The sequence below is a fragment of the Salmo salar genome, chromosome 14 (genome assembly GCF_965601325.2).
Source record: "Salmo salar chromosome 14, fSalSal1, whole genome shotgun sequence".
Classification (NCBI taxonomy): Eukaryota; Metazoa; Chordata; class Actinopteri; order Salmoniformes; family Salmonidae; genus Salmo; species Salmo salar.
In genome coordinates, this window is record NC_138304.1 from 92,761,322 (window position 1) to 92,787,099 (window position 25,778).

General features: G+C 41.5%; 2 protein-coding genes across 5 annotated transcripts in view; both read left to right on the forward strand.

Annotated features, from left to right (window-relative positions):
• The window catches only part of cap2 (cyclase associated actin cytoskeleton regulatory protein 2), a 38,339-nt gene extending 24,240 nt beyond the window's left edge, over positions 1 to 14,099 (forward strand). For 3 of the 4 annotated variants that reach the window (XM_014142883.3, XM_014142884.3, XM_014142882.3), the window contains exons 5-13: positions 2,242 to 2,385; positions 3,002 to 3,087; positions 3,252 to 3,357; positions 6,152 to 6,560; positions 6,811 to 6,986; positions 10,484 to 10,607; positions 10,813 to 10,895; positions 11,148 to 11,288; positions 11,432 to 14,099. In XM_014142883.3, coding sequence (XP_013998358.1) covers positions 2,242 to 2,385; positions 3,002 to 3,087; positions 3,252 to 3,357; positions 6,152 to 6,560; positions 6,811 to 6,986; positions 10,484 to 10,607; positions 10,813 to 10,895; positions 11,148 to 11,288; positions 11,432 to 11,515 — 1,353 coding nt within the window. In that variant the 3' untranslated portion in view covers positions 11,516 to 14,099. The remainder of the gene's footprint in view (positions 1 to 2,241; positions 2,386 to 3,001; positions 3,088 to 3,251; positions 3,358 to 6,151; positions 6,561 to 6,810; positions 6,987 to 10,483; positions 10,608 to 10,812; positions 10,896 to 11,147; positions 11,289 to 11,431) is intronic. The other variant, XM_014142885.3, reaches the window with a different exon arrangement.
• A 6,502-nt stretch (positions 14,100 to 20,601) lies between these two features.
• vps28 (VPS28 subunit of ESCRT-I) lies at positions 20,602 to 25,777 on the forward strand. The gene is given in 10 exon segments (NM_001139667.1): positions 20,602 to 20,636; positions 21,241 to 21,306; positions 22,154 to 22,182; positions 22,352 to 22,389; positions 22,485 to 22,574; positions 22,793 to 22,898; positions 23,110 to 23,211; positions 23,672 to 23,725; positions 24,055 to 24,146; positions 24,595 to 25,777. Coding segments are annotated over 9 exon segments (672 nt in total). The 5' UTR covers positions 20,602 to 20,636; positions 21,241 to 21,266; the 3' UTR covers positions 24,716 to 25,777.
• Position 25,778: the final 1 nt, after the last annotated feature.

Genomic DNA, 25,778 nt, shown 5'->3' on the forward strand with positions numbered 1-25,778 from the left:
GCTCCCGAATGGCGCAGCGGTCTAAGGCACTGCATGTCAGTGCAAGAGGCGTCACTACAGTGCCTGGTTCGATTCCAGGCTGTATCACATCCGGCCATGATTGGGAGTCCCATAGGGCAGCGCACAATTGGCCCAGCATCGTCCGGGTTTGGCCGGGGTAGGCTGTCATTGTAAATAAGAATTTGTTCTTAACTGACTTGCCTAGTTAAATAAAGGTTAAATGAAGGTTACACATTCCCCTCCCCCATATCACTATTTGTGCCACCCATGAGTGAGAAACCAACATGCCAAGTATAGACCATATATTGTGTTCAGACTCCAGTCCTACCTACCTACAGGTTATGGAAAATTTGGTCTTAGTATTTGCCCAGTAGGTTTCCTCAAGGAGGAAGCCCCACTTCTATGTCAAAGATAATAAAACAAAAAATACCACAGTAATTACTATAGTATATACAACAGTAATATTACAGTATTTATACTATAGTCAGCTTAAATCATGTCCACAAAAACACTACAGTGAATACTATAGTATGTAAATATAGTAATACTACAGTATTTAGATCATAGTATACTATAGTATTTTTTCATATGGGTGTTTATCCCACAGTACAGCTGTCTTCCCTCGCCAGCCCTCTGCTCTGCTGTGAAGCTTTACACTGTAAAATCCCACCATCATTTTTTCCTTTGTTACTTTCACTGGGAACGTTGATATCATGTTTGCACTATCGCTCAGAGCCTGGCATGTCCGTGAATGTCAGTATATGGGATGCCAAGCCATGGTAGCAGATATTGTACGCTTATATGATACAGATCAAATAGCTTGATCGTACACTTCAGGTAGCTTGGCGGGTAGAAGCATTGGGCCAGACAAGGGAGCGAGATCTCTAGCCTCAGAGATATGTAGAACTAACATATGAATCATCACGAGGGCCGGGAGGTTTTCCTGACCACATGATTTGACCCGGCTCTGTTGACCGCCTGGGCCTGTCATCATCACAGATGTATTGGAAAACTTCCTGAGCATTATCATCACATTTCATGTACAAGTGGTTTTCTTTTTAGAATCCTTTAGCAAGTTCTTTTCGATGGGATCTGTAGATAGTGAAACTAAAAAGTCGGTCGACGTTGGTCCTACCTATGAAAGGACTGTCTATTTTGGGTTATGAAAATCATGTGCGTCTGATTTGGGCAAGAATTTGTTCAAAAAAGGGTTCTCTCTCTTTGCCTCTCCCTCTGACACACGAGATAGACAGTCCTTTCATACGAAAGTCGACTGACTTTTTACTTTCACTCTCCAGATCCCATTGAACAGTCTTATTAAAGGATGCGGTAGAAAGGAGAATTATTTTTCCTCTCCACGTCTGTGAACGTTCCTTAGGAGGGGCTGTCTTTTAGTAGTTAACCCACTGATTGGATGACCTCATACACACTGGATTATGTACTTTATTATGTGTTTATTGTGACAACATATCAAAACCTTAAACCATGTTCAATCAAAATACATTTTTGTAAGAGAAAATGTATCTAACCCATGATGCGATTCAATTGGTTGCCTTAGCAACACAAGAATAATCACATCATTTCTCAAAATAAAGCTAAATAAAGAAACAGAAATTATTATACTTATTTATCTTTCCCACAGCATATCGACAAGGCAGGACATATTTAGTTCAATTGTCATAGCAACATCAGTTTAGATACAGGTCAAAATAAGAGAACTGTACAGCAGTATTACTAGGGAAACAATGCATTCCTTTCCCCAGTGCCTTACAAGGCCAGAGGGATCTCCTAATGAGCAGAGGAATGCTGGGAGGGGAGGGAGGAAAGAGGGAAAGAAGGATGGAAGCTAGAAGGGATCTGGAAGTTCCTATTGAAAATAGGGTCCTTCTAATAAAGTAGCCCAGTTCTAAACAGTCATTTACATCTAGCTGGCATGCATGGCAGGTTGCTTGTGGGCAAGGCAATCCGTTATAACCAAGGTAGCAGAACTGGAGTAACTGGACCTTTGAGAGTGGTGCTCTCAGACTATTTAATATGTGAGCTGCTAAGAGCACTATTACAGAGGAATTTATGGGTGTTGAGTTTTAACAGTCATTGATAAATGCTATTTTTATATTGTCAGTTACGTATATATATATATATATAAAAGACACCACCTATGATATTGTTCAGTTTTTGTTCACAAGCATTTCTTCTCTCCATCTCTTTCTCTTCTCCTCCCCCCTTGTATCTCTCTCCCAGATGGAGCTGGCTGACCTGCTGAAGCCTATCTCAGAGAAGATCCAGGAGATTCAGAACTTCCGGGAGCGTAACCGTGGCAGTAGCCAATTCAACCACCTATCAGCTGTCAGCGAGAGCATCCCAGCGCTGGGCTGGGTTGCTGTGGTGAGGAGAAAACAAACTGTCACTTATCTAACCTCCTCATCACCCATTCACTCACTCACTTTGGTGGCACACGGGGCAGCGACACAGGTCTCTATTTCTGACAGACGTGGACCATGCATCTTCTTCACTGTGTGTCTCCATTTCCCTCTCCTTTGTGTTTCTAAACTACCAGTAAAAAAAAACTGGTTCTGTTGAATGTTGGTATAATATCCATACCATTACATTCATCAAATCCCTTCCAGTCAAGCTGCTTTGAGACTGAAACTGTGGTCTGGACTCTGTCAGAACAAGTCTACGGTTTGCCAGGGAGCCACTGTTTCACACGATTTGTGTCAAACCTGTTTGAACGCTCATGTCACCACATTCTCTTGAGTCTTATACACACTAGCCAAAGATGCATGTGGCCTATCCTTTGTGTGTGTATATATATGGCTTGTCTACTGTACAGTCACTGTGGTTTAATGCATTTCTGTCCAATAGGTGGTGAGTGACATAATAATATTCTCTCCATTTCTCTATCCATATGTCATTGAATGCAGAGCAGAGCTGTCTGAATTTATATGGGGTCAGCTTTGTTTTACAATTTTTTCCTCTGGTGTCTCCATCTCTCTTCCAGAGCCAGAAGCCAGTTCCCTATGTGAAGGAGATGAATGATGCTGCCATTTTCTACACTAACAGAGTTCTGAAAGACTATAAAGACTCGTGAGTATGGCTGCTGGTGGATTACATCAACTGTTGCTCTATGAATACCTCTCTCTTTCTTCCTGATCTGTCTGTCCATCTGTTTCTCTCTCTCTCTCTTCGTCCGTCTCTGTTTACATCTCACTAATTCTCACCCCCCTCTCCTCTTGTCCCTCTCTCTGTAGAGACAAGCGTCATGTGGAGTGGGTGAGGTCCTACCTATCCATCTGGACTGAGCTTCAGGCCTTCATTAAACAGTATCACACAACAGGCCTGGTCTGGAGCAAGACTGTGAGCAGCTTTCATAACATAGTTACAAAACAGTGTAACAGCAGTGTAATTATATTATCATAGTATTGAGTTGGGAGTGAGACAATAGAAAAACATCAGTCATATAAAGACATATCATGAACAGTTTCTATGTCTTTTTATTACAGACTGTAATTTACAGTGCTTCAGGACTACAATCCTCTAGCTAACGTCCAGTGGGGCATTCCCTCTACATTCCATTATCTATTGTATATGTTACAGCAGCAAATAGCTCCTGATCCAACCTCCTCAACCCTGCCCTGAGCACTCAGCACTTCCACGTATGTTGGAGGAATAGGAACAGGGCCATGAGTTTTTCCCAACTGTGTAACCTGAGCAGGAAAAACTCAGGTCCCACTGCCTAACTTCTCAGAACTTTTATCTGACATTGGATAAATAGGACCAGGATTTTTCGTGATCAGGTCACACGGTCAGAAAACACTCCTGGCCCTATGGATGAACTATAACCCTGCTTGCCATACTTGTTTAAACAGACAGGAACAAGACTCAATGAATTACAGTTAGCCTCGAGACATAATAGTCTGATTATTATGGCATGTCCAATTGTTTATGTGTAGCAGCGCCTGACTGTGGTTTTCCGTTGCCATATTGCTGAAGCAGTTCAGGGCTTGCATCCCAAATGGCACCCTATTACCTACATGGAGCCCATAGGGCACTGGTCAAAAGTAGTTCACTATATAATATGGTGCCATTTAGGATGTACAGTAGTTTTCATGTTAGTTACCCCACAGTGTATATTTCTATGTGTAGTAATGCAGGCAGGCAGCTGGTTGCGTAAGGACCAGCCTGAATGAACGACTTGGTCCCTGGTGTTCTGGCGGCTGCTTTGTGGTTCTCAATCGAGCAATTGTAGAGTCAAACCCCCCGCCCTGTCCCATCACACACACTTCTGTTTATGAAAGTTTGCTGGGAATTCATGCTCTTCTTCTACAGATGTAGGATCTTAATTTGACCAGTTTCTCACAGCAGGAAAATAATCCTGCAGCAACTGGAAATTATTGTGTGGATTATAATTAATTAGTTGATAATTAATTAATGGACATTTTTGTATATGTTGATACTAGTGGAGGTTGGTGGGAGGAGCTATAGGAGGACGGCTCATTGTAATGGTTGGAATGGAATTAATTTAACGATATCAAATCATATGGAAACCACATGTTTGACTCCGTTCCTTTTTTCCCATTCCAGCCATTACAATGAGCCCGTCCTCCTATAGCTCCTCTCACCAGCCTCCACTGGTTGATACATTTTTTGTTAGGGCAAATCAAGTCTGAAATTTCCTGCAACAACAGGGTGATCAAATGAAGATCCTACATCATTTCTCTTCCCCTCCTCTCTGAAAAGAAAGTCCAACTGTAGGGCAGGTTTCCAGTCAGAAATCATATCCCTGCATCCAGTGGAAGTGAAGCGTTTATTTGTTTGGCTTTTTATGTGATAATAAAACTAAAAGTAAAACTCCTTAAACTTCACATTTAGTCTCTAAAATGTAAAGAGTGTTAAACTCAGGTCAAGGCCACTGTCTTTTTTCAGTGATATGCCAGAATCCTCTGTGTGGTCCTTTGAGGGACACAGGCTGCCACACAATTTGATGGACTGTGTGTGTGCCTGTGCATGAGTGTGTCTGTGTGTGTGTATGGAGTGAAACCCGAGAGCATGCAGTGGCTGTATGTCAGCTGTCCCTCCTGCCGTTAGGTGTCAGGGGTGTGTGTGTGTGTGTGTGTGTGTGTGTGTGTGTGTGTGTGTGTGTGTGTGTGGAGAGGACAGGTGGTCCTCAGGGTGGACTTTAATGGAGGTTTTCTTCACCAAAGAAAGACCCAACAAAAGCCCTGTGTCTCAGGCCCTACACACCTGCTTCAACATACCCCACGGCGTAACATAAACTACTGGGCTTTTCTCCTAACTCTAATCTGGCGACTGCTGTTCAGAAGGGCAGGCACACATGCACACACTCTCACACACACATATACACACACACAGCTCTGACTTCATTTCATTGCACTCAGCTCTAATTCTTGGGCATATGTACAGCTGCTGTGGCTTGTTTGAGCGTTGAACGGGGACCATGTGTAACTATCCGCGGCAGCTGTGCAGTCTGCAGTCAGAGACCGACAGACCGACACAGAAAGAGACAGAGAGACTGTCTGCTTGTCTTTACTGGAGTTGGCAGGCTGGTGGTTTTAAATGAATCTGTTCATTAGCTTGGTAACTTAGGCCGGGATTCAATCCAACCCGCCTTAGAACCGTGTTATAGCACACCTGACATTTAAAGGAAATCTCTGATTGACCCAGCATATGCAGCGTTTACCGTGAATGCAATCTCTGCGAACATTGCCTTTAAAACCTGCATTGTCGGATTGAATCTCAGCCTCAGTCAGAGAATTTAGGTCTGCACTTTATCGTCATGTACATATCAAGAACAGCCCCCTGACACAGCTCCTCTTTATAAGATTCCTATTGGCCAGGGTTGGACAACTATGGTTCCTGGAGAGCCACAGGGACAAAGTGTGAAGGCTTTTGTTTTAACCCAGCTCTTGGCACCTCTGCTATAAGAAACCAGTTGAATATAAATATTTGTCCTATACTCCACCTGCTGGCCAGGGGAAGAAGTACAACTGTATTTCCAGAACCCTTCTCACCATCATCTTGTCTTGATTCACAGTAACACGCCTCTCTCTCTCTCTCTCTCTCTCTCTCTCTCTCTCTCTCTCTCTCTCTCTCTCTCTCTCTCTCTCTCTCTCTCCTCCCTCCCCCACAGGGTCCCATTGCGCCTCCCTCTCTGTCCGCCCCTGCCCCTGGTGGTCCCTGCCCCCCTCCACCACCTCCACCCCCTGGACCCCCACCAGTCTTCACAGGCGAACCGCCCCAGGCTGACAGCACCACGGCCCAGCATTCAGCTCTCTTCGCCCAGCTGAATCAAGGAGAAGCCATCACTAAAGGTAGCCAAGCCACCGTCACCCAGGGGTTGAAGAGCTCTGATCCAACTGCAGAAGGGGGAGAGAGGGAGGGAGGGAAAAGAAGGAGGAGGAGAAACAGAAGAAGAAAGGGAGGGAGAGTTGAAGAGGGAGGATGTGGGTTGAATCAACAGTTACAGAGTCCTGAGAGCACCACTGCCCAGCACTCAGCCCTGTTCGCCCAGCTGAACCAGGGAGCTGACATCACTAAAGGTAGCCAAGACAGGAGAGAAGACAAGGAAGAGGAGGAGAAACAGAAGGAGAAAGAGAGGGAGAGTTGAAGAGAGTTGCTGTGTTTTAAGGACATAGAAATAGTCATTATATTTCTATGGTGTTTATTAATCAACAGTTAGGGTAAAATTTGTTTGATTTTGAGATCATACATTTTATTATAGATTGTTGTACTCAAACAATAATTTCTAAACAAGTGAATACAAGTAAGTACCCTCTCTCTGTCCACTAGCATTAAAGCACATCTCAAAGGACCAGATGACCCATAAGAACCCCGCCCTTCGCTCCCAGGGAGGAGAGCATCATGCCTCCCCATCCAAGAGCCGAAACCCCGGAGGCTCCTCCAACAGAGCGGCTCCCCAGAAACGACCCCCCCTGCTGGAGCTGGAGGGGAAGAAATGGAGGGTGGTACGTTACCTATTATCTTGCCTTGCATGCCAGGCTTCTAATTTGTCCTATTATCTACACTCAGGGTTTGGTAGGTTACTTTGTAAATGTAATCTGTTAGTTATCTGTCCAAAATTGTAATCCGTAACGTAACTTTTGGATTACCCAAACTCAGTAACGTAATCTGATTATTCAGTTACTTTTAGATTACTTTCCCCTTAAGAGGCATTAGAAGAAGACAAAAAGGTATGTTACCAACAGAATGACATCTATAGCAGGATAAATCAATGTTAAAGTTTACATAGCTGGCAATATATGGATGTTACATTTTACTTTATGGGTTGATTATGTAGGCTTCTTCTAACCCATCGCTTTCTACTACATATAATAATACGATTAAATTATATCTTTACATTCAAAACCAAAGTCTATCAGAATTCCAGTCATTCCAATAAATGTTATACCCCTTGATCTTCAAGAACAGGACTTGGAATATGGAAGTATAGATTAGCCAAATTGTTTTACCTGAGCATGACCCCAGAACAAATGACTTATTAGCCAGCCCTACTCTGTTGTTTATGATTTTGTTGTCATGGAAGACTGATTGGGCTCATTGATTTGAGTTGCTGCTTTCATGTAATGGCATGCTTTGAGAACTACTGAAAAGTGCTATTTACATGTGAAATATTAATGCCATATGTTGCATTTGCTATCGGCCTATTGTTTGCCTTTTTGTTGGTGAAACTTTGATATCTTGATAATATGCAGCTGTTTAAAGGGCAAATCCACAGATGAAACAATAACAAAATGGCAACCCGCCTCTGTTTTGGTAAAAAGATGAGGGATGGGCCTGGAAACATCTAGCCACTCTCAGAAGAATAGACAGAGCTATGGATGCAAAGACTGACCATCCATGGTATATAAATGACTGTTTTAACCATGTTATGAGGCTATACAGGTTGTTTACATTTACAATGTTTATAAACATTGGAATAAAACAAGGCTATATTTTGGGTTCTCGTGGAGTGTGACAGTTGAACTAAACTCACGAGGCATTTATACGTTATATTCTTCAAGACTCAATGTATTTATATGTCCAAAATTGGATGTAGCAACTACAGATTGCCACTTTTAAGTCTATCAAAAGTGTGCAAGTTTGAGCATGTGTCCATTAGGCCTATGAATTATATATATTCTTTTTATCAGCATGAATTAGATTGAGCAATAAAAGCCCGACTTTTGTTCCATCGGCTTGGATCTGCACTATGCAGCTGTTGCAAGAGCACATTTTTCACTGGCTGTCCACTGGTTTCAGAAACAATGATTGATAGGCAGTTTAAACTTCTTAAATTCAACCATTATTGGGTTTAAATACACAGATTTGTGAACAGCCATCCACAACAACCACAATCCGTGAGGCACAAATAGATAAGTAAGAGAGCAGCAGTGTGGTTCACATCAATGCGCTATGTAGATATTAATAATAAGTGATATCCGTATCGCTGTAGACTACACCACTACTGTCATCCTTCCCTCCAAGCATTTATTCAAGTTGGATAATCTTTGGTTGCCGACAGCAGTCGCACCATTGGAAGACTTAGCTTGGACTGTAGCCTACAAAAGCCTATTCCTGCTCTTTTCCCGCGATCCATCAAACTCATGTGGTGTGTCATCATAGTGGTCTCTGACTTGTGGTCAGACTCGCTCAGGTGGAACAAATTTAAACTTGCGTCTTTTTTCAATGCTGATTTGAATGTCTTTGAGAAAACAGAGAAGTGTCAAAGATTTTTTTTCACAAACATCCTTTCTGAATTTAAAAGTAATCCCAGAAGTAATCATCTATTTTTTCAAAAGTATTTGTAATCTGATTACAATATTTTTGCTGGTAACGTAATGAATCAGTTACCATTTTTTGTAATCCCTTACATGTAACGGATTATATTACTCCCCAACCCTGTCTACACTGAACAAAAATATAAACATGCAACAATTTCAAAGATTTGACTGAGTTACAGTTCATATAAGGAAATCAGTCAATTGAAATAAATTAATTAGTCCCTAATCTATGGATTTCACATGACTGGGAATACAGATATGCATCTGTTGGTCACAGATACCTTAAAAAAAAGGTAGGGATGCGACTCCTTCGCATAGAGTTAATCAGGCTGTTGATTGTGGTCTGTGGAACATTGTCCCACTCCTTCAATGGCTGTGTGAAGTTGCTGGATTTTGGCGGGAACTGGAACACGCTGTCGTATAGGTCGATCCTGAGCATCCCAAATATGCTCAATGGGTGACATGTCTGGTGAGTATGCAGGCATGATGAATGGCAAGACAATGGGCCTCAGGATTTCGTTACGATTTCTCTATGGATTCAAATTGCCATCGATAAAATGCAATTGTGTTCCTTGTCTGTAGCTTATGCCTGCCCGTATCATAACCCCACCGCCACCATGGGGCACTCTGTTCACAATGTTGACATCAGCAAACCGCTCAACGCCATACTTGCTGTCTGCCATCTGCCCGGTACAGTTGAAACTGGGATTCATCCGTGAAGAGCACACTTTCCAGCGTGCCAGTGGCCATCAAAGGTGAGCATTTGCCCACTGAAGTCGGTTATGACGCCGAACTGCAGTCAGGTCAAGATCCTGGAGAGGACGATGAGCACTCAAATGAGATTCCCTAAGTCTGTTTCTGACTGTTTGTGCAGAAATTCTTTGGTTGTGCAAACTCACTATTTCCTCAGCTGTCTGGGTGGCTGGTCTCACACGATCCCGCAGGTGAAAAAGCCGGATGTGGAGGTCCTGGGCTGGCGTGGTTACACGTGGTCTGCGGTTGTGAGGACGGTTGGACGTACTGCCTATTTCTCTAAAATTACATTGGAGGCGGCTTATGGTAGAGAAATGTACATTAAATTCTCTGGCAACAGCTCTGGTGGACATTCCTGCAGTCAGCATGCCAAATACACGCTCCCTCAAAACTTGACCTCTGTGGCATTGTGTTGTGTGCCAAATTTGCACATTTTAGAGCGGCCTTTTATTGTCCCCCAGCATAAGGTGCAACTGTGTAATGATCATGCTGTTTAATCAGCTTCTTGATATGCCACACCTGTCAGGTGGATGGATTATCTTGGCAAAGGAGAAATGCTCACTAACAGGGATGTAAACAAATTTGTGCCCATAATTCTTGAGAACTAAGCTTTATGTGCACATGAAACATTTCTGGGAACGTTTATTTCAGCTCATGAAACATGGGACCAACACTTTACATGTTTCGTTTATATTTTTGTTCAGTATAAATGGAGGACATGGAGGCCCTTAAACATTTTTTTCTAGTGATTCAGGAAAGTTTACGTGCCTCACAGATTCAAAGACCAAGACTGCTGTTTGTGTGACTGTACTCTTTCAGAGGCGATTGTGATGTCTGGTGCTAAATTCAATGAGGTCATCCAAAAGTGAAGGGTCAAACAGGAGATGGGTCAGATGGTCACAGGTCTTGTTTGTTGTTTCACCCCACAGGAGTACTTCGACCAAGCTCATGACCTGGTTATCGAGGAGCCAGAGCTGAGACAGGTGGCCTATGTCTTCAGCTGCAGCAACTCTACTCTACAGATAAAGGGAAAGATCAACTCTATCATTGTGGGTGAGTTCAACCATCCATTGTTTTATTTGTTATAGTTCTGTTATTAAGATTTGCTTATGTATACGGCAACGTCATTTACAAATGCATGGCCATATACTGTACAGTGGACAATTTCTTTGTTGTCTTTGACAGCATCAATCCTGTATCTCTCTCTCTCTAAAACCTCACCAATTTCCTGTTTTTCTGTGATGTTCACCTCTGACAGATAACTGTAAGAAGCTTGGTCTGGTGTTTGACAACGTTGTTGGCATTGTGGAAGTCATCAACTCTAAAGACATTCAGTTGCAGGTCAGCTCAAATTTCATACATGTTCTAGATAATAACATATGGCATCTCTTTCCTCTCTGCATCTGAAGTTCAACTCCAATGAACCCGCTATGATGCTATAGTAGATGTATAGTGCTGACACTTTTATTTTTATACCTTATGTTGGGCCATAATTTCTTCTGGTGAGGTTACGTGGTCAGGATAAATTCCGGTCCCGAGACTAGTTATAAGATAGAAGTATCTGTGCTGATGCTCTGCCCTACTTTTGTCCAGGTGATGGGTAGAGTTCCCACCATCTCCATCAACAAGACAGAGGGCTGCCAAGTCTACCTGAGTAAGGACGCTCTGGACTGTGAGATTATCAGCGCCAAGAGCTCTGAGATGAACATCCTGGTACCGCAGGACGACGACTATGTGAGTGTTTATGAAAGTGTGTTGAGTGCTTGCATTTCAGACTGTGTGTGTGTGGGTGTGAGAGAGAGAGATGAGTGTAAGTATGAGACTGAATGAGAGTGTGGCTAAGTGTGGTTTTGTTTTAAACATTGTGTGTTTAACAGAGGGAGTTCCCAGTTCCTGAGCAGTTCAAGACGGTTTGGGACGGGTCCAAACTGGTGACAGAACCCACAGAGATCGCTGGCTGATCGCTGATACTTCATCATCCTCATCTCTCTCACACCCCCACTTATTCCTCTTCCTCTCCTCCCTTTTCCCTCTACGTCAAAGATTTCAGAAACCCATATAGGCTGGCTATTACAAGTAGTAAAAGGACAAACCAGACACTGTAACTGACTAGCTAGTAGTACTGTAGGTTGATTGTAAGCCTGATTGTATCCATTAAGATGACTTGTTATTGTTTTTTTCTCAGTACTTTGAAATGGTAGATTGTTATGGAACTGTTTGTTCAGCTTATTGGTCGCACAGCACTCTCCTCCACAAAACGACTGTACTATCCACAGAATTATGGTAGGTCTACTATTTAAACACGCAGGCAGTATTTGTCAGGTTTCGTCATGTGTAGAACTAGTTAAACTTGCAACTAGTTAAAAAGTTGCATTCAAATTTGGAATAAAGAGGAAGTGTAGCCATTATGTTAATCTGTTAAATCTGCTGGTGCAAAATAAGGTATCTCTTAAACCAAGTATCACACTTACATGTGTGTGCCATAGCAATAAAATCATGTGTACATATGGGTACAATATAATTACATATTTTCAAATTATAATCAGAAAATGCAACCCTGATAAGATACGTTATGGAGGTGCATTTTGATTGGAGAGAACCTTCAGATTCAGTCCTCCTTGGCATTGTCATGTTGTTTTGTGCACTGTTGTGGTGATTTTATTGGATTGAGGCAGAAAGTATTGAAAAATGAGGTCAAGCGTTGACTTTTTATTTGTATGAGAAGTAGGATGAAGAGAATGTCCCACAGATGGAATTGAACAGCCAGTTGGAGTATGTTCTACAGGATGTCCTAGCATACACTGTTTTGGTTTGCTGTAATACTCTACTATACTCAACTATTCACATCTAGCTGTTGAGTCAATGGTTGTATCATGTTTATATTGCATGATAGAGTTGTAAATGTATTTTTTATACAACACTGAACAAAAACATAAATGCAACATGCAACAATTTCAGTTCATATAAGGAAATCAGTCAATTGAAATGAATTCATTAGGCCCTACCTACCTGACTGGGAATACAGATATGCATCTGTCACAGATACCTTTAAAAAAAAGTAGGGGTGTGGATCAGAAAACAGTCAGTATCTGGTGTGACCACCTCATGCAGCACGTCACATCTCCTTCGCATAGAGTTGAACAGGCTGTTGATTATGACTTGTGAAATTTCTGGATATTGGTGGGAACTGAAACACGCTGCCGTAGATGTCGATCCAGAGCATCCCACACATGCTCAATGGGTGACATGTCTGGTGAGTATGCAGGCAATGGAAGAACTGGGACATTTCCAGCTTCCAGGAATTGTGTACGGATCCTGGCGATATGGGGCCGTGCATTATCATGCTGAAATATGAGGTGATGGCGGCGGATGAATGGCACGACAATGGGCCTCAGGATCTCGTCACGGTATCTCTGTGCATTCAAATTGCTATCGATAAAATGCAATTGTGTTCATTGTCCGTAGCTTATGAACAGAGTGCCACCATGAGGCACTCTGTTCACAACGTTGACATCAGCAAATTGCTCGCCCACACGACACCATACACGTGGCCTGTGGTTGCGAGGCCACCGGTTGGACGTACTGCCAAATTCTCTAAAACAACGTTGGAGGCGGCTTATGGTAGAGAAATGAACATTCAATTCTCTGGCAACAGCTCTGGTGGACATTCCTGCAGTCAGCATGCCAATTGCACACTCCCTCAACGTTTTTTAATTTTTTTTTTTACATCTGTGGCATTGTGTTATATGACAAAACTGCACATTTTAGTGGCCTTTCACTGTCCCCTGCACAAGGTGCACTTGTGTAATGATCATGCTGTTTAATCAGATTCTTGATATGCCACACCTGTCAGATGGATGTATTATTTTGGCAAAGGAGAAATGCTCACTAACAGGGATGTAAACAAATTTGTGCACACCATTTGAGAAATAAGCTTTTTGTGCTTATGGGATGTTTCTGGGATCTTTTATTTCAGCTCATGAAACATGGGACCAACACTTTACATGTTGCATTTATATTTTTGTTCAGTGTATATTGCATTGATAGCAGACTAGATGTCAGTATTACTCAAGCAAATTTAATTGTCATAGTGAAATGGAAGGTAAAAAATGTAAAGGATAACAATAGCGAGAGATTAATTGCATTTGATATCTAGTTTGTAAGATATAACTTGCTTATCTCTTGTTCATGTGACTAACACAAATTTATATGGTTGTAGCATCACCACCAATAGATTGTTCTAATATTACCAGCTCTGTATTTGTACGCCTTAATATGCGTAGATACAAATCAACATAGAAAGAAATGTTTGTCGTCATGTTCAATGCGCACTGAAGTCTTGTCGGAATACCCTACTGTAAACCTCAAAATTATGTTTTCATTTCTTTAATGCATTTCGTATTGGGGCACAAATGCATTCAGTAGCACCATCATTTTGAGAGGAAATACACCAGTAGTGCTTGTCACATGTTCTAATTCATACCCAGCAGTGAATTTACTGTATGTAAATGTCTATCGTTTATCAAAATGAAATCTAAACTTTCATGCTTGTGTGATGTGTTTTGATATTGGTTTGGACTTGATAATACATTTTCTTTGTGGTACATTTTATTCAGTGCCATAAATATGGAAAAAAGCAATAATGTTCAGAGAATTTAAACTGGAAACATAATAAATGTTCTAGTGGAGACCATGATAGCTCGAACAACAAGTGATTACATTCCAATCATTAGGAACCTAAACCTACAACACACAAAACAACATCTAAAATGTTCATAATTTCATTCATCTGTTTGCACTAGCATACATTCAAATACATGCATATACATTGTTAGTGTTTGCTAACCGTATTTCCCTGAGAGCATCTCCTCCCTCTTCCTGCCGGGTTTTATCAGCAGCACATCTACTGTCTCTACCACTAGCTAATGCGTTAGTCTGGTCATTTAGTGGGCTCCTTGATAACAAAGCACAGTGAGCAATCACCCCGAGGCCCTCTGAGTCCTGAGTGGACAGCATGGCAAGTGTCTCCCTCAGTCTCCTTCAACGGTTCTTCTGGAATATGTTTCATGGGCTGTTCTAGAACATGCTTCCGTGGTGATGGACTACTTGGTCCTGTCGATCGATTAGTGTGCACAGGGCTGAGAGAAGGAGACGTCTTGTTTGGGAAAGACATTGATGGTGACGAGACGTTCCCTTTTCTTTCTCCCTCCTGTGACATCAGAGATGGTACAGGCCTTCGCTGGGTGGAGGTTCTATCCTGTAGACCCTGCCGAGCCCTGAATCCCCCCTCCCTCTGCATGCTCTCCGGGAAAGCAGTGCCTGAATCACTGGCCTGCCTCACTCCAACAGGGAGTTCCTTGTTTTGTCAGAACACACTACAATTCAGAATCTGGCTCAGTTAGATCTTGACTATACTGTGGGCTGCTACAGGTACTTAAAGGGTCCTCCTGACTGCAGGTTCCCAGAGAGCCTTCTCTTTTTGTCTGGTTCCATCATCTCCTCAGATTGATGGTCCATGTTTAGATGGGGCATATGGGCCTCCTTCTAATATGCTCTTCTCCTGAAGCTCTGCCTGTCCCACTGACAGCCTGCTCCCTCAGGGCGCTTCTGTAGGGTGGTGGGTTGGGCTCCTTTACTCTGTGCCCAACTCTGAACTCACTGCACATTTCCATTTGGTCCCACTCCCAATGTTAACATGTCTGGGGGAAGTTGAGGCACATCTGGTGGAAGGTGTGGGGTCCAATGGATGCATACTTGGTTCTGTAGGCGGTATCCCCCTTCCCAGAGTACAAAAAAACTTGCCGTGACCCTGTGCAACACCCTGTCGTTCTCTGCAAACATCAAAGCAGTGACTCGCTCCTGCAGGTTCATGCTCTACATCATTGGTAGTGTACGACCCTACCTCACACAGGAAGCGGCGCAGGTCCAAATCCAGGCACTTGTCATCTCCCGTCTGGACTACTGCAACTCGCTGTTGGCTGGGCTCCCCGCTTTTGCCATCAAACCCCTGCAACTTATCCATAACGCTGCTACCTACCTGGCGTTCAACCTTCCCAAATTCTCCGATATTACCCGGCTCCTCCGCATACTCCACTGGCTTCCAGTCGAAGCTCGCATCCATTACAAGACCATGGTACTTGCCTACTGAGCAGCCAGAGGAACTGCCCCTCCCTACCAGGCTCTGCTCAAACCCTTCACCCCAACTCCGTTCTGCCATCTCTGGTCTCTTGGCCATCCCACCCCTACGGGAGGGCAGCTCCCACTCTGCCTAGTCCCAGCTCTTCTCTGTCCTGGCACCCCGATGGTGGAACAAGCTTTCCCCTGAAGCCCATCTTTCGGAAAACATCTGAAACCCTACCTCTTCAAAGAGTTTGTTAAATAATTCCGCAGCACCTGGATAAGAGCTTCTGCTAAATGTCAAATATAAAAACGAGATGCAGGTGCCTTTTGGGCCACTGTTAGAGAGAGTGACATGGGGAGCCTTTAAAACATTATAGGAATTTTACACTAACAATACATGAATTACTGTAATTACTGTAATAACAATTGATGACAATCAATTTGCTGAAGTATAGCGTAATAATGAAGCAACACTTCCTCTGCACCTGAGATGACCTTTGTGCTGTGGGATAAAACACGAGGATATGGAGCTCTGTATGGTGACAGGCATCTGCATTTTGGTCTGTGTAAAATTAGGCGCCAATGCTAAGCTTTAAACTCCAGACCGGACCAGAGGATTCAGTGGTTTTGAGATGGGTCGCAATGACCTTCTCTGGAATGTGAAATGAAGGGTTTTTAAAATAACAATTGGGAAAATGGATTCAGTCATTGTATCCAAAAGCTCAGAGCAAGAAAAACAGATAGTTTTTTACAATCATAGACATTGCATCATGTCCCATTATGACATCAGCGAGCACGGCCAACGTCATTGAGGCCATCTCCATTTTGAAGTAGTCAATTGTCTTCTTAATTTATTTTGGTACTGTCCATATGTAGATTGTTTTTGGTCACAAGTCCAGGAATGGCTGAAGAATTGCAACATTTACCTAGAACTAACGCTGCAGATAGCAATACTGGGTGATTTGAAAAGTCATAGTCAATCAATCAATAATATAATAATTATTTTAGGAAAATAAATCTTCAATTTACTATATGTAGAAGCTATGAGAATAGAAAGGTTTAGTACTTTTGTGAAGCATCACGGCACAGTTGAAAAATATATGGCAAATAGAAATCCAAAATGGAGGGTGTTAAGAGATAGATGGGAGGGGTTGAATGGAGCTGAAGGGTGGGACTAATAACAACAAGATAACCAATGTAAAACATACGGGGTCTGTAAAATGTATATAGGTTCAGAAATGTTGTGAAATCCAGCACAGAAATAGAGGAAGGACTAAAAACAAACAAAATATAACTATTGTAAAATAGATTTTGTCTGTAAAATGTGTATATGTATAAACTGAAGGTAGAAGGCTAAGTGTTATTTTTTATTAGTTTACTCCAATTGGAGGAGGGGTGCTAGGGTTTGTGGGGAATAATAAAGGTATATTCTAAAAAAAACTGTGTGTATGTATGTATGTACAGTGGGGGAAAAAAGTATTTGATCCCCTGCTGATTTTGTATGTTTGCCCACTGATAAAGAAAGGATCAGTCTATAATTTTAATGGTAGGTTTATTTGAACAGTGAGAGACAGAATAACAACAAAAATATCCAGAAAAACACATGTAAAAAATGTTATAAATTGATTTGCATTTTAATGAGGGAAAAAAGTATTTGACCCCCTCTCAATCAGAAAGATTTCTGGCTCCCAGGTATCTTTAATATAGGTAACGAGCTGAGATTAGCAGCACACTCTTAAAGGGAGTGCTCCTAACCGCAGCTTGTTACCTGTAAAAAAGACACATGTCCACAGAAGCAATCAATCAATCAGATTCCAAACTCTCCACCTGGGCCAAGACCAAAGAGCTCTCCAAGGATGTCAGAGACAAGATTGTAGACCTACACAAGGCTGGAATGGGCTACAAGACCATCACCAAGCAACTTGGTGAGAAGGTGACAACATTTGGTGCGATTATTCGCAAATAGAAGAAACACAAAAGAACTGTCAATATCCCTCGGCCTGGGGCTCCATGCAAGATCTCACCTCGTGGGGTTGCAATGATCATGAGAACGGTGAGGAATCAGCCCAGAACTACACGGGAGGATCTTGTCAATGATCTCAAGGCAGCTGGGACCATAGTCACCAAGAAAACAATTGGTAACACACTACGCCGTGAAGGACTGAAATCCTGCAGCGCCCGAAAGGTCCCCCTGCTCAAGAAATCACATATACATGCCCGTCTGAAGTTTGCCAATGAACAGAGGACAACTGGTGAAAGTGTTGTGGTCAGATGAGACCAAAATGGAGCTCTTTGGCATCAACTCAACTCGCCGTGTTTGGAGGAGGAGGAATGCTGCCTATGACCCCAAGAACACCATCTCCACCGTCAAACATGGAGGTGGAAACATGCTTTGGGGGTGTTTTTCTGCTAAGGGGACAGGACAACTTCACCGCATCATTTGACGGGGCCATGTACTGTCAAATCTTGGGTGATTACCTCCTTCCCTCAGCCAGGGCATTGAAAATGGGTCGTGGATGGTTATTCCAGCATGACAATGACCCAAAACACACGGCCAAGGCAACAAAGGAGTAGCTCAAGAAGAAGCACATTAAGGTCCTGGAGTGGCCTAGCCAGTCTCCAGACCTTAATCCCATAGAAAATCTGTGGAGGGAGCTGAAGGTTCAAGTTGCCAAACGTCAGCCTCGAAACCTTAATGACTTGGAGAAGATCTGCAAAGAGGAGTGGGACAAAATCCCTCCTGAGATGTGTGCAAACCTGGTGGCCAACTACAAGAAACGTCTGACCTCTGTGATTGCCAACAAGGGTTTTGCCACCAAGTACTAAGTCATGTTTTGCAGAGGGATTTTCAAATACTTATTTCCCTCATTAAAATGGAAATCATTTTATAACATTTTTGACATGCGTTTTTCTGGATATTTTTGTTGTTATTCTGTCTCTCACTGTTCATATAAACCTACCATTAAAATTATAGACTGATCATTTCTTTGTAAGTGGGCAAACGTACAAAATCAGCAGGGGATCAAATACTTTTTCCCCCCACTGTATGTATGTATATATGTATGTATGTATATATATATATGTGTATGTATATGTGTATGTATATATATGTGTGTGTATATATGTATGTGTATATATATATGTCTATATATGTATGTATATATATGTATGTATATATGTGTGTATATGTATATGTGTATGTATATGTATATATATATGTGTGTATATGTATATGTGTATATATATATATGTGTGTATATGTATATATATATGTATATATATATATGTGTATATATATGTGTATATGTATGTATATATATGTATGTGTATATGTAATATAATATATATATAGTGTGTAGTAGTAGTAGTAGTATGTATGTATGTATGGTATGTATGTATGTATGTATGTATGTATGTATGTATGTATGTATGTATGTATGTATGTATGTATGTATGTATGTATGTATGTATGTATGTACGTATGTATGTGTGTATATGTATGAATGTTTATGCGTGTGTGTATATATATATAATTTTTTTTACCCAAAAAATATATGGGGGATTTGAAATGATGCAGACAATTACATTGATGGAAGCAACAATCTATCCGCAATATTAAAGCTGATTCACCCCTTTAAAAAAAGAAGAAAGTATTCTACTACTATCAGTTGGTAAACAAACAAAGGGTTCATACTGCCACCTGGAGTGTGTTGTTTGAACAGGTATAAAGTCAAAGTTGGCGATTTTACTGCCACCTGCAGTTATGGAATGTTTGCTTACAAGTATAATTCATTGGCTGATCTGGACGGAATTATGTGATCCTTCCTTAACCCATTGGAAGTCCCACCCAGTTGCCTACCTCAAAATTATGAAAGTTCTCAATGGCGCTGCCCATGCTTAAACAGGCTTTTGGGCACTAGAGTCCTATGTCTTTAATTACGATAAAGAATCATAGTAATGGAGTATCTTGTTTTCATGACATAGCATTCACTTTGAGCACTTTGACTAGGTCATGGCTAGAAGGGATCCAGCTTTTGTCAAATTAAGGTCAGATGTGTAGCAGGTTAGGGGAAGTAATTTAGCAGGTTAGGAGAATTAGGTTAAGGTTAGGCAAAGGACTAGGGTTAGCTAAAGTGCGCAAAATAATATGGACGCTAATTTGACAAAAGCTGGATCCCTTCTTAGACATTACCCTTTGACCGGCTCAGAACCAATGGGACAGAAGTGTTCCAAGGTACAGTGTCCAGCCAAACCCCACACTCCTCCTGTGTTGAAGTCTGAGATTATGCTTTGGAGGTCTACGTGGTAAGAAAGGACAGGCTTGCATACACTAATGAATGATACTGTAATGAAACAGCATGCAGGGAGCAGGTCTCGAACCCTCGACCTTCAAGCCCGAAGTCCGGCGCGCTATCGACTGTGCCGCAAAAACATGCTCGAGCGGCAGAGTCGATTTCCGCGCTTATAAACTCAGGGTCGTTACAATACGTTCTTCGATTTGCATTGAAATCCCCGTTTGCTTTGGATGACAAAATAAAGACTAATGAAACAGGAACTTCACCCACGACATTTGTCAAAACATACCAACTTTAGTTAATATATCAGAGAGACTCTGTAGAGGTACAAGGGGAGAGTTTTTTTCAAACATTTTTTCTAATTAGCTTTTTTACCAAGCAAAGCAATACTTTTTTTGTCTAGTTCTTATAAAACTCCACTCACTCACTTTATGAAAATATCAGTAGAAAATGTAATTTAAAATAGCTACATTTCGTCAAGTGGTGACAAGTTTCTAAATTGTCTTGTTTGTATTTTAATACTTATTTCAAATTATATGACTTTAAATGAGGCACAGAAGGGCACCTTATGTTTTGACGTCTGTGGGTCCTTTGGTTCCGCGAGGGGTGTGTTTACACCATAGACCGTGAACGGTTTACACTGATGTCACTTCAGTTTGCCAAGGGGGTGAGTGGAATATTCCTAGCAAATGTTGATTTATTATTCAGATATTGGTCGGATAACATGTGTATACGATATGAGTCGCCGTACCAGCGATACCGTGAATTGTCCTCACTTAGCCATCCAATATAATGTGTCCTTAAGTGTTTGTTTAGGCTAAATAAATCACAAAGGAAACGCTAACTAGCTAACGTTAGCTATTTAGCTAGCTTATTTTTCATAAAGGATCTCATCACTTTTGAATGTTGTTATTGATATCTATTTATCTTGTCATGGACCTTGCCAATATATGTAATGAGATGAATTCACCACTAATTTAGCAACATGTAGTTAGCTAGCTAAGCTACATTACGTGTTTTCAATCCAAGAGAGGTCTTCTTCCTGCTTTTCTTCTCTCTTGCTATAGTGACAGTAGCTAGCTAACATGACAGATCTGTAACGTTACAGCCACACTTTAGTCAATTAATTTACTTTGATATGTATTTTAATTGGCGGTTGTTCACTTTCTGATGTCATCCTCCAACTCTTAGCTATTGGTTTGTCTAACCTTCCTATACTGCAGCTGAAGAATTTGAAATAGATTTGTGTTAACATGTATTACTTTTAATAGATCAAGTTGTGAGAGCAGCATTCACCATGTTTCACGGAATACCTGTCACGGGAGGTATGGGAGGAGGTAAGTTGGTCCTTTGTAGCTCAGTTGGTAGAGCATGGCACTTGCAATGGCAGAGTATTGGGTTCGATTCCCGGGACCACCCATATGTTTTACGCATGACTTAGTCGCTTTGGATAAAAGTGTCTGTGAATTGTCATATATTATTATGTATTAAAGGCCTAGTGCAGTCAGAAACACAATTTTCCTATGTTTTATATTTCCACACTGAGGTTGGAATAATACTGTGAAATTGTGAAAATTATGATAAAACCCTTTTAGTGTAAGAGCTGTTTGAAAATACCTGAAATGTCTGCCTATTTTGGTAGGAAAAGTTTTGGCCAGTAAATTAGTTAATAGACTAATAAGAAATAGTTCCCAAACTCTGCCAATAACAACAATTTTTCTGTTTTTGCCTCCCCACTCAGACCACCCCCAGACAGTCCTAGCACAATTATTGCTTGAGAAATTGCTATTTGTTAAGAAGCTATTTTTTTTTGTTAGCATTTTAATTGAAAGCAATTGTGATAAGGTACTTAATTGTTACCCATAAATTATTTGATATTGAGATAAAAACTGCTGCATTGGAACTTTTAAGTTTGCCTAGTGGTTAGCGTTGGGCCAGTCACCGAAAGGTTGCTAGATCAAATCCCCGAGCTGACAAGGTAAAAATATGTCGTTCTGCCCCTGAACAAGGCAGTTAACTTACTGTTCCTAGGCCGTCATTGTAAATAAGAATTTGATCTTAACTGACTTTTCTAGTTAAATATAGGTTAAAATAAAATATGCACTTTAGACATGATCATCAGAAATTTGCTCGTCTTATAAAGCATCTGTGACTGTTATACTTTTATATTTCTCTTCGTTATAGCTCCTGCCAATAAACCTGAATTGTATGAGGTAAGTGGCGTGGAGTTTTGTAGGGTTCGCATAATTGCTTCTTGTGGCATATTTGGTGGAGCTCTTTTAGATATTTAATTTGGCTTTGAGTTTCCTGCTGTTACCTGCTTTTTGTACCTGCATTTTATCAGAAAGAAAAAATAATACAGTTTTCTGTTTTTTTTTTTAGGAAGTAAAATTGTACAAGAATGCAAGAGAACGAGAGAAGTAAGTGAACATTGACTTTAAATTAATAATATAAGCTATTCACAATCTATGTAGGTTAAATGTTAACATTGAGCGTTGTGCTTGTATTAATCAAGGTTTGACAACATGGCAGAGCTGTTTGCTGTGGTGAAGACACTTCAGGCCCTGGAGAAAGCTTACATCAAAGACTGTGTGACCCCTAATGAGTGAGTTTACACTCTTCACTGTTTGTGTACGCATGTGTCATGGACTGTAAATAAAGGTGTGTGTGTGTGTGTGTGTGTGTGTGTGTGTGTGTGTGTGTGTGTGTGTGTGTGTGTGTGTGTGTGTGTGTGTGTGTTAAAACATCTTGTCTGTATGAGGTTGTTTCAACATTAGAGTTTGAAAATCCGTTATGAGATTGATTACTGTGTGTTTCTGTCAGGTACACGGCTGCTTGCTCCAGGCTGCTGGTGCAATACAAGGCTGCTTTCAAACAGGTCCAGGGATCTGACGTGGGTTCTATCGATGACTTCTGCAGGAAGTACAGAGTGAGTTTATATCAGTCACACTGCTTTGAGTAGAGTGCCGGTCTTGCAGATAGAAGATCTAATCCACTCAATGTAACACATAGTGGCTGATCCCAGATGTATATGTGCTTTAGGCAACTCTGCTGGCTGCTGAACAATAGAACAATATCTGAATATGAGTAAATTGGGTTATGCCATATGTTGTTCTCCTCTCCCTTCTCTTTTATGTTAGCTTGACTGCCCGCTAGCTATGGAAAGAATCAAGGAGGATCGACCAATCACCATCAAGGATGACAAGGGCAACCTGAATCGCTGCATTGCAGATATCGTATCGGTAGGTCTCTTTGCCATGCCCATGACATTAAACACTGACTGAGTGATTTCAATCCCAGTGTTCACTTTGGGCTTTTGGCCAACATTGAAGCCTTTTACAGCCCCATATAGATTGAATAATAAAGTGCGTTCTGTTTCAGTATTAAGTCATTTTCTTAATTTGAATCATTCTCTGGCTCGTCCCAGAACACTGTGTTGGTGCGCCCTTAAGTGCCACAGCAAATTGCATCCCACATCAAACCTGCCAATATCCAACAAGGCCGCTGAACAGAGAGGAACTACTTGATATACTGGCATCATAGGACATATAACGCTCACTCGTTGATAAGCTCGGACTGATTGGACCACACATTTTAAAGAGTATGCTTGTGCTGCAGTAAATTTCAGGTTGCTGACAGATGGTGAAATAGTCAGTCAAACATTATTGTCCTCTGTCTCTGTTTCTCCTCTCTTATCTCCAGCTCTTTATCACTGTGATGGACAAGCTACGTCTGGAGATCCGGGCCATGGATGAGGTAAATAGATCGGACTGAGACAAATGACAATGAACATTAACACATCACCTATAATTAGGGCTGGGAAAACCTCAGGGTTCCTATTTATAGGCTACATAGCCCAATTTGGATATTTTGCACATTTATTGGCAAAAGATCTGATTGGTCAAAATACCATTTATTGGCAAAATATCTGATCTGATTGATCAAAAGACCAATAATTGGGCAAAGGATCAGAATTGGGCTGCCTGTGTAAACGCAGCCATATAACTTGTCAGGTAAAGTGGTTAGGGCCTGGTGTAGTTCCTATGTTTGATTGACTGACTGATTAATTGGTTTGAATTGTTCAGATCCAACCAGACCTGAGAGAGCTGATGGAGACCATGAACAGAATGAGCAACATGCCCCCAGACAATGAGGCCAAGGACAAAGTCAGCCTCTGGTAAAGATGTACCTCATTTACACACATTGAGGGGCTGGTTTCCCGGACACAGGTTAAGCCTAGTCTTAGACTAAGTAGGACATTCAATTGAGAATCCTCATTGACCATGCTCTTTAGACTAGGCTTAATCTGTTTTCGGGAAACCGGCTCTTGTTGTCTAAGAATGACGAAGTAGGCTTAACACAAACACCGAGTGGCGCAGCGGTCTAAGACAATGCATCTCAGTGCTAGAGGTGTCACTACAGACCCTGGTTCGATTCCAGGCTGCATCACAACCGGCCGTGATTGGGAGTCCCATAAGACGGTGCACAATTGGCCCATCCAGATTAGGGTTTGGCCGGGGTAGGCGGTCATTGTAAATAAGAATTTGTTCTTAACTGACTTGCCTAGTTAAATAAAAATAGTATAGTAATTCAGAAGGTAAAGAGTTGCTTGTTCTCCTCTGTAGGTTGACCACTCTCAGCAGCATGTCAGCCTCTGATGAGCTGGACGACTCCCAGGTTCGCCAGATGCTGTTTGACCTGGAGTCAGCCTACAATGCCTTCAACCGCTTCTTACACTCCTCCTAATCTACCCACATCATCCAGGACTGTTGTCACCTTTCTTATATCATTGTACAACCCCTTCCTCTTCTCCTCTCTACATGTCTCCAAAGTCATCACCCCTATTTGTGCTTTGTATTATTCCATTGAATAGTATATATTTTTTCCCTCCCACTTTGGTACAGTATCTATCTTCTCCTTTGAACTCTAACCTAGACTCATGGCAGCATCCAGTGCTGTGGCCTTGCCTAGTGGGGTGGTCTTCCTGTTCAGTTGGATGCCTTGTTGAGTTGTAGTTCTCCAGCCTGAGTGACGGTGTACTGTGTTAAGGCTGCTTGTATCAGCCTGCATTCTTGAATCTACGTAGAACCATGTTTACTACTGGCTTTGACATATCAACACAAGGCCCAGTGAGTCTGATCCCTTTATAAGTCACTTTATCTGAAGATGAGACATAAAACATATAAAAAAATAAAAAGTGACCTGAGGTGGTTTAAGACGTTTGGTTGGCTTGATTAGGGATGGAGAATCCCTTGACAAGTGATGGAAATAACATTTAGAAAAGAACAAACTGCAATTTTTGGGTCAAATCCAGTATATTGCTGTTCCCCATCTGCACTCCGAGACAGTCCAATAACTTGTGTAGAGGTTATTACTTTAACTCCAGTTGTAACAGATGGTTAGGTTAACTTGGTGGGCCTTTAAATAGTTATGAGTTGTATGTAATGCACCCTTATTGATGATTATGTTGAAACACTCTGGTGAAGGAAATGTGGCTGTTGTCTATGGCTTTGTTTTTCTCATTTGATTTGAGTAAAATATTATAGTAGTACTACTACTTCAGTTAATGTGCATAATTAAGCTTTTCTTTAGATGTGAGGGTTTGGCCACATCAGGTGGGCAATGGAGACAGGTGGATTCATAGAATTCCCTCTTCATTTTGGGATGCTGACTAAATGTGTTTCACCCCTCAATTATAATTAGGGAGAGCATATTTATTAAGATTTATCATTGTAAATAATGCAACTTTGAATTTAAAAAAGCATGTAAGGTCTTTTTTAGAAATAAAAATAAAAAATCTACCTCCAAC